Source organism: Folsomia candida, unplaced genomic scaffold (assembly GCF_002217175.1).
Source record: "Folsomia candida strain VU population unplaced genomic scaffold, ASM221717v1 Fcan01_Sc001, whole genome shotgun sequence".
Taxonomy (NCBI): Eukaryota; Metazoa; Arthropoda; class Collembola; order Entomobryomorpha; family Isotomidae; genus Folsomia; species Folsomia candida.
This window is the reverse complement of record NW_019091193.1, coordinates 10,690,967-10,701,023: the sequence shown is the minus strand read 5'-3', so window position 1 is coordinate 10,701,023 and position 10,057 is coordinate 10,690,967. Positions and strand designations below refer to the sequence as shown.

At 34.8% G+C, this 10,057-nt stretch overlaps 1 protein-coding gene across 1 annotated transcript; it reads right to left on the bottom strand.

Annotated features, from left to right (window-relative positions):
* Nucleotides 1-5: 5 nt before the first annotated feature.
* LOC110842433 (deoxynucleoside kinase) lies at nucleotides 6-2,181 on the bottom strand. The gene is made up of 6 exons (XM_022088177.2): nucleotides 1,854-2,181; nucleotides 1,404-1,549; nucleotides 1,174-1,307; nucleotides 972-1,090; nucleotides 752-870; nucleotides 6-640 (listed from the first exon to the last, which is right to left on the bottom strand). Exons 1-6 carry the CDS (start codon nucleotides 1,966-1,968, stop codon nucleotides 503-505), a joined length of 771 nt encoding a protein of 256 aa, XP_021943869.1. The 5' UTR covers nucleotides 1,969-2,181; the 3' UTR covers nucleotides 6-502.
* Nucleotides 2,182-10,057: the final 7,876 nt, after the last annotated feature.

Below are 10,057 nucleotides of genomic sequence, written 5' to 3'. Positions count from 1 at the left end.
GTGAATTGCAATGGAAAATAACAAGAACAATTTATTAAGTAGGGCTGTTAACAGGGATCAGGTATATAAAAGATGCATGCATTGTAAGTCGACTTAGGAAGCTATGTTTTAGAAAAGTTATACAGGCTGGTAACGCAGTGAAATATAATTCTTAATATATTACAAAATATACATGCAATTTCAAAACAGCATAGATGTTTGCTTTTTTCATAACTGTTTAAAGCTGTATTATCTTACTTAACTTCGGACACCTTTGGTATTTAAAGGTATCCCAGTGGTTATTAATTTTCAAAGAAACCTTAAAATCATTTATATATATATTGGTGCATACAAACTTGATTATTAAATAAACTATTTAACACTAGTTAAAACTATAAGCACTGTCTGTCTTCAAGAAGATAAAGATTCTGAATCGCATTCAAACATGAAACTTTTTATAGAAAATGTAAGAAATCACATTCACATATACGAAAATGGCATTTGCGACTTCAAGGCACTTTTTTCAGTTCACAGCAGTAGCAACTCGTTTACTAAAAATAGTCTCTTCACAAAGTGAGTAGTTTGGGGCCATGTTAGAGAGATCATGATTTGCATCAAGAGTCAGCACTGGACACGGTAAGTTGTGCTTCTCATTGATCAGCTACGACAAAAAAAATCAAATAATTGATAAGTTTGTGGAAATTTTAAAGGATTGAAGGTTATGTTTAAACATTTTCAGTAAAGTCGTATATGTTATATGAATTATAAATACCCAGTCTTCGTGAAGATTATGGATGCTTTGCAGATAATCCATTTTGATTGCAGTTTCTTCAAATCGACCACGTTGGACGATTCGTTTGTACGCAACCTCGGGGTCTGTTCTCAAGTACACTGAATTAGAAAAAACACAAGTTTTATTAATCACCAAAATTGGAATGTGATTATTTGAAATCATGTTTTATTAGTATTTGACGATGATTGGAAATTATTACCTATAAGATCAACTTTCATGGGCATTGTTTCCCGAGCAAAGTCAAACCATTCAGTCAAAACCGTATATTCTGCATCCTCCATGAGCCCCTCGTTGTGCAGATTTTTTACGAAGCAGTTTCTGCAATTCAGAAGAATTTTATTTAGAATCGAAACCCGTGCACTAATTACAATATTATAAAGAAAATTTTGCAGATTAAGTACTTGGCACTGTAGATTGATCTCTCCATCATCTTGAACGGTTGTGTCACCGCTTTTGTGTGAAGATCCAGCATGGTCAACTGTACATACGATTGGAAACATAAGCTCCACTTGCTTGGATTTTTGTACATCAAGTCCTACATAAAAGTAGTTATTAATATCAGTTTTTATATGACAATCAGATCATACCGCATACTAAATTTATCATAATGACTAATTTGTAAATATCATACCAACAAGTTGTGACCTCTCACATCCCTCCACTTTGAGATTGGTTCATCCAAAACACAAATCTCCGGAAATTGTTTAAAGTGTCGGAGAAACGTGGTTTTGCCACTTCCAATGTTCCCCTCTACGCAAATCGTCAAGTTGGACGGTACTGCCATTGTCAAATAAATAGTAAAATTTAGTTATTTTGAAAGTTATCAGATACAAAAGTAGCAGCCGAGGAGGGAACTGAACAAGATTGGACACGACTTTAAAAAAAAGTGAACTCCAAAGAATTGGAGGGATAAAACCATGAGAGCGGGACACCCAGCCGCACATTTTTTGCATTTATTATTATGCATACACTTCTACACACAAGGAGTCAAGGAACGGTGTATTATTAATATCCTGCCCACAGGAAAGGGTTGTACCATTTCACACATGGCTAATATTAGAGAGCGGGTTAAGTTACTCACAAAGGGCCAAGCCGCCAGAGGAAGGTATCCGACATGTCGACATCGTCTTCTTCCCGCCACCCATCATCATTATCGCCATTCGACACGGGCGCAGCAAGATCCGACGACCCAGCATTCTGTACCACAACTTGGTTTATTGTTCTCGCCTTCCATTCAAGTTGTACATTATTGCTATTCTTCTGTAACGCCACACACCACATTTATTTACAGCAGGACGTGAAATTGGAATGATGAAATGGAATTGCGTAAGCAGACAACATGTGTTAATTCTTCTCGTAAAACGTTGATGGTTTGGTTCCCTCGCTCTGCTCTCGATTGGTGAAAGTCGCAAGTTTGCCACATTGGTTTTCCTTTTTACTCTGCTTACTCTCGATGGATGGCGATGTCACACTTTCTCCGGGGAAAGACAGTCTCATTTCATGCGGAATCGTCATATATGAGATCCAACTATGGCTGGATTTATTTTCCTAAAAACTAAGATTATGCAGTCCACTTTTGTGGAAAAGTACTACCAATAAAACATGCCGTTTTGGAGACGCCAGGAAACCAAATATTTGCCAGAACATATCTCTTTTCATGACAATGGAATGGAATTTCCTGTTTGTTATCACACTTTTCATTTTTCTGGTACAGAATCATGAGAAGTGAAAATTGAGACACATTTATGTATTCATCCGTGGCCTTTGTGGTATGCAGTACACAGTTAGAAGTACTTATCTGTACTTTATAGAGATGTGACAGTCTCTCTTGTTGAATGAAGTAAATATTTAAAATAGCGAAACATATTTACATTTGCACATCATTCCACTTTCCGCATCCGGTGGACACAACGAATATTTGATTCACAAATGTGTATTGTCATCTCCGTAACAGAGGCTCCATTGCATTAAATTCGCTTTTATAACCAACACTGATTTGTCTTGTCCGTCCCATTTCTTGATTGATTGATTGATTGATAGTCATTTATTCACATGTTATTCCTTGATCAGTACAATTTAATGACTGGTTTACATCAAGTAACACTAAAGAATAGATTGAGTAAAGAAACTAAATTAACTACACAATGTGGTATTTCCTTATGATCTAAACAAAGTTACTTGTACGTTTTTTCATAACAAACTCCGTGATACGACTTCGTACATTTCCTGATATATGTATGTTCTCACTAAAAAGTTCATGTAGCATTTGCGCGTCTAAAGTATTCCATAACTTAATTGAGTAATAGCGCACTGAATTCGTAAAAATGACAGAGCTGTGCGTTATTATGTGCATTTTCTGCGAACTCCTAGTTCTATGCCCTGTTTCGTTTAATGTATACATATTATCAAATTCATTTACATTACTCCCATATTTTTTTATCTTGAACAAATTCCATATAGCATAATACTCTAGCCTCTCTTTAATCGACAATAAGTTAAATTTTTCTAACAAATCATCATAATTTATGCCAGCATGTGACTTTTTGCAACTTGCTCTTGCATTCGCTACAGTAGTATTATCAAATTGACATTTCCAGTAAGTTTTGGTATAATATTTCGCTAACTTTGGATAACAATAGGTAGCTAACAGTTGATTCACTTTGGCTTGTATTCTTGTAAAGTCACCTACTCTACTGGGACCCCATATTGTCAGACAATAATCGGTCACCGCATTTACATATGCATTTAACAAAACAGTAAGCATATGTCGTGTGAGATGTCGTCGTAGCCTGCTCAGTAATCCAATATTAATACTAACTCTCTTTTGCACACTTTCTGAATGGGCCTTGAATGAAAAAAATTCATCTACAACGACTCCTAAATATTTATATGAGCTAACTCTTTCAATTTCCACTCCATTAATTAGTATAGGTGGTAAATTCTCAAAAGTTGTACAATTTGGCCTTTTCCTGATAACCATGTATTTTGTCTTTTCCTTATTCATACTTAAACCTTTGCTTTCTAACCAGTTATTCAAATTACACAACTTATCACTCATTTCGTTTATAATAACATTAATATCACTCCCACTAATCTGCACAGAAGTATCATCAGCAAATAAAGTGTAAAAACAATCCGTTAAAACCGTTGCGATGTCATTCACAAATAAAAAAAACAATACTGGACCATTAACAAAACCTTGTCCGATACCACGATTTACAACGAATGCTCTTGAGATAAAAACACCAATTTTAATGTAATAGTGTCTATTTCTTAAATAATTACATATCAATAATAACAATTTGGCATTAATTTTATAAAATTCACGCAGCATTTTTAATAGGTGATAATGAGAGATCGAATCAAATCCCTTTCTTAAGTCAATAAAAGCAACCACCACAAATTGGTTCGGTTTGTCTAATTCATTAAAAACATTCTGTGAAAATACTGTCAATGCTGTTGTACAAGATCGTCCCGTTCGAAAACCATGCTGATTATTATCTAATATATTTAACTTTTCTATCGGGGGTAACAATTTCATTTTAAGAATATACTCAAATAATTTGCTAATCGAGTGGAGAGAAGATATTGGCCTGTAGTTATTCGGATCCACGTGACTTCCTTTTCCCTTATACAGAGGTAAAACCAGACCTTCCTTAAATCTATTAGGATATGTACAAGTTGTAAATATGGTTGTAAAAAATATTGCTAAAGGTATAAGTAAATAAGGTAACAGAGGTTTTAACATTTTGATGGGGATTCTGTCCTGGCCCGAAGACTTTGGCTTCAATTTTGGAATACATTTTGATATGTCATTCTCACTAACAATAATATTATTTTCATCCGACAATGCATCACTTTGCAATAACTTTAATAATTCATCATTACACTCTTGGGAAGTCTCATCCTGAAGTATGAATGTGTCACTTAAGAGTTTAGCTATTTCATTCTTATCAGTCACCGTCTCGTCATCTCTCTTGAGATAGTTTATTTCTGCAGATTGTTTGATATTTTTACCAGTTAATTCTGAGTATGTTTTCCAGATTGTTTTTGATTCTAGCCCTTTAATTCTTACGCACCGTGCTGAATTTTATGCATGGAAATGCCAGGGCCGTACCGTGAAATGGCCAGGCCTGGTATGAGCTTAAGTACCGGGCCCTTGCATAAGTTCAATATACATATGTATTCGATATGTAGTCGTTTTCGCACCATATTCTAGAACGCAATAATATTCTACGGGTATCAAGAGTGCACTATTTTGCCAGTTCTATGGAAAAATAGTGAAAATTTATTGCGTTTTTAACTCAGCCATATTTTTGAAAATATCGGTGGGACGGCGAAAATTCAATTATGAACACTTTAGTTGCAACTAAGGTGTTCATAATTTATTTATCGATAAATGCGCGAATATGACATACTTTTCGGCATACTTTCCCACCACCCTAAATAGAGCCCAATTAGGTCTAACGCTGACCTCATATGCAGGTCAAACCAAGCCGAGCGCATGGGCTCTAAGCGCACATGCGCTAAATCCTCTGAGTCAACGACCCTTGGGGACATGTTTTATATAGTATTCATTTAAATTTTATTTTTTATAGTTTTTTAAACTTTATTTTCTTATATTTATTTTCAAATTACCATAAAATATGCAAAATATTCCCGTACTTTTTTAGGTTTTAAGGTGCGTTTTTAATTAGGCACCGACTTAAATTTAGAAACATCCCGAAATTCATTCTCACAGTGCAATTGTTTTAGCGCCTTCGACAATTTTATATCTCTAACAACCAGTTTTTTAATTTCGTAATCATTTGGTTAGACGGGGATAACTTTTACCCGATTTTGATCTGACAAATGTTTACCTGTTTTTTTTACGGAAATAAGCTGACCATATTTAGGAATTTTTTAAAAATTACTAATTTTAAAATCAAGTTACAATTAGGGATGCACCGAGTACTCGGCCTGTATTTTCACTACTCGGATTCGGCCGAGTATTTTCTCAATTTTGTTGGTCATTTTAACAAATTATTGTGTCCATGAAACTGATTTCAAGAAGTTTTCCTGCATTTTTGGTTTTACAAAACAAACTTCGTAACATTTTTGCGTATTTTAAGTCGAAATTCATCAGCGACGACGATATTAAGGATTTTTTTATAAACTGCACTAGCAATGGATATCACCAAACGTATTCTCACCGATAATAAGTATCTTCAAAATTAGCTAGAATACGCTGGGACGTGTCCATTGTTATTAGATGTTGCCCGATTGTTATGTATTACTCGGTACTCGGTGCTCGGCCGAATACTCGTTTCAGGAATTTCCGAGTACTCGGGACCCGGCCGAGTCTTATTTTTCACCACTCGGTGCATCCCTAGTTACAATTGGGAAAGTTACAACGCATTGAAAACCTCGGATTTTCGCTGAAAAGATACATATTTAATAATTTCGTCACATGCAAAAAACGCACATTCAAAAAATCGCAAAAATACGTATCAGCTTATCTTTCTGTGAGCAAATAGTATTTGCCAAATACATAATTTAAAATTAGTTCGCTAGTTCATAGCTTGAAACATGGTTTTCGCTTAGTTGACAAGTTCAAAAACCCTTTTCTATTAAGTACCTTTCTATCTATCATAAACGTTTGGAAAACTGCCAACTACATACATTTGGAATTAGTGAAAATGCAGGTCCGGAAACTCAATTCCAGTTAATTCTTAGAAGACGTATTTTTGATTTCTTGACAAATTCGAAAACGTACAGTATTTTGAAAATCCTACGTTCTGGCTGAAAATAGTTTTAAAATTTCATCCAGCTGTAAGAATAAAAGACATACAATTGTAAACATTTGGACCTGAAACAGGCACACTATATATGTTCACAAGCAGTCTGGTTCAAGTGCCGAGGGATTGGAACTTAGTACCTGGGAAACGTCACCCAAAAGTTCCGATTCCCTGGACTTTTTACTTATGCAAGTTACAGGGAAACGGAACCCACTTGTCGCAGGATTTAGCGGGTTTCGATTCCCCGGTACCCTATTAGACAAAAGTTACCATTCCCCGGAACCCAAGATTTTTCTTCGATTTTTCATAAATTGGATATATTTCAGGAAAAAAAATTTATTGCCTCAAATTAACCTCCCACAAATGAGGAAAATTGGATAAAAAAATTAGAATTTTTTATAGTCGCGCAGGTTCCCCAAAATCACAAATTTCTGACAAATTTGAGGAGCGGCAAGCTCAAAAATGTACGGGGAATCGTCACCCAACAATTATTTTCTGGGAAAAATACGATTATTTTGAGGGAAAAATAATTGTAACACGATAATAACGCAATAATTGTAACAATAACTGTAAAATAATCGTATTTTTCCCAGAAAATAATTGTTGGGTGACGATTCCCCGTACCTTTTTGAGCTTGCCGCTCCTCAAATTTGTCAGAAATTTGTGATTTTAGGAACCTGCGCGACTATAAAAAATTCTAATTTTTTTATCCAATTTTCCTCATTTGTGGGAGGTTAATTTGAGACAATAAATTTTTTTCCTGAAATATATCCAATTTATGAAAAATCGAAGAAAAATCTTGGGTTCCGGGGAATGGTAACTTTTGTCTAATAGGGTACCGGGGAATCGAAACCCGCTAAATCCTGCGACAAGTGGGTTCCGTTTCCCTGTAACTTGCATAACTAAAAAGTCCAGGGAATCGGAACTTTTGGGTGACGTTTCCCAGGTACTAAGTTCCAATCCCCCGGCACTTGAACGAGACTGACATGTGTGCCCCTGGGTTAAATTAAATTTGCCCTTAGCAAGGCGTATTTGAAGTTGTCAAAAGTTGTCAAAAAGTATCTTTTTAAAAGTGCCTTTTTCCTGTCGCATATTTCGGTTACAAGAAATTAAGAATGTACCAACTCTTTACGTACACAGAATTTCCCACAATCCAACAAAAAAAGTACAGTAGCAATATACAAAAATGTTGAAAAAATTTGGTGTCAGCTAATTTACATATGACGGAATTGTAAGTAAAAATGCGAAGGCATGAAGTGATCGTCTCCGATTTTGACCTTGCAAATTTTAAATTGCTAATGCAGAGAAATAATTCGACCCATACCTTTAGGTTTTCTTTAATGAGCCTAATTTCGCTTTTAAATGAATTTTTAAATGCAGTATCGGTTAAAATCAGAATCTTGCATATTAACTAAAATTCGAAAGTCAAACTATTAAATCAAAAAATTACACAGAATGTTTGCTCTAAATCCATACAAAAGTGTAAGCCAATGAAATCCATATAAAAATAATTACACAAGAAAAACAAATGAGATCTACCAGCTCAACGTTAGATGTAAAAAAATTTATTTGCGTGGAATAATTTTTTTGTAAAATCTTTAATACTAAAAACAGTCCATTATATCTAGTGTAAAGCTAGCGACCCGGCCCGGGCCCTTGCGGGCCCCGGGCCTGGTATTTGGTACCACCATATACCACTGTTGTTACGGTACTGGGAAATGCAGATAGAAGGGAAGTGGGTGGACCGGTGGAGTGATATGTCTTTATTTGGTCTGGTTGTTGCGTATTTAAATAAAATCAGCAGTGTGTGAATGCCATTGTAGTCTATTTGTAAATAAATGATAGTGACTTTTACTTTCATTTAGCTTTCACCCTCGAATACAATCGCAAGGGTGAAATGTAATATGTCACACAGCGATATTGCCATTACTATATAACCATATATATTCCTGGGTAGTATATTTTTTTATAAGATTAGTCAGTATGCAAAATATTTTATTTGGCACAGGCTGCAATGATCCTACACGAATGGAATATGGAACTCATTTTTCATACCTTTGCAATGATTCTTTCGAATACTTATTCACCAAATATAAAATGACTCCGACTTTTGAATACGAATGAAGCGATTGACTTAATAAACAAGAATGTTGAATGGAACGGTGATGGTGAAAGCGATTTACTACGTGGAAGAGTAGACTTGAGCGGAATCAGAAATGAAATTGCAAAGCAAAAATTTTCTAATCATTATTCAAAACGTGAGGAAACTGTGGATTACTGTTTGTTTGTTTCAGTGTAATCATTGTATGTTGATCAACATAAGCAAATGGAGTAATAACACGTTCTTACCTAAGATTGTCAATTGCATCTGATTTTCAGCCTGAACCGTATTGTACCGTCAGTATGTATAATGATCAAATTGTACTTCTGTTTGTCTTTAGACGCCTCCTTTCGATAATAATTGAAAAACTGATTAGTCTCGTAATTCTTACAAACTTGCGTCACAGGAATCATATAAAAGGTGCATGATTTGATGTCTCATTAAAGAAGAGCTATAAAATGCCAAGTAAAAGTGTACCCTCGATATCGCTATGTAATCAGGAGTGAGAATTGACTAATACAAACCAATTACAATCGAATAGGGAATCAATTGCTGGCGCTTCAGTAGATTTCAAAAACCCCGTAGTATGACTCCTCTAATATATATGAATTCATATTGCATTTCATAGAGTCCAAAAAACCCTATTTATTAATATGTGATACCCACATAGATGTTTGTTTAGTTCGTGTGTCCCATAATTTTACAGCTCAGGGGGATTACTTTACAATATCAGCACTGTTTATGTAGCTTTGTACTTGCTTCCCATCGCAAACTCAGACTTTCACTTTCATGAAAAGTATACAAAGATAAAAATGCAGTTAAATACGAACATCTGTGTCGCTGTTATTCACTCATTCGTAGTAGATTAAATTCGAAACCTCCATCATATTTAATGCCTGATTGCTACGTAGTACTTATTATCCGTGATTATAATAAATATTTTAAGTACAACAGGGACTTATTTTTCATCTACACACTGAACTCCTCCCTTTTTAAAATCAAATAATTCGACAAGTATAATATAATGTTGAACCTATACATACATGGGATAAGGAATGAATAAACTACTTACAAATCCTATTGTTGAAAATGATTTCCTAACTTTTGGCAAATAAGTAGAGATATTAAGTAGAGTATCACAGGTACAAATATAATCCTCTATTCAAGCCTTTAATATATAGCACATGCTTTCGAATATAATGGTACCTAAGCTGATTTGTGAAAGCTTTCGTTCAGATGTATGGATGTAAGTAGGTTGGTCCTTAATGCTATTGAATTTTTTACCCTTTTTACAAATTCGAGACTCGTTTTTAGAATTTTGACTTTGTGATGTTGAAAAAACCTACTCCAAGCACTTTGCGGGGCCTTTTAAGACGGCATTATTACATAAAAGCCAGACTCTAATGA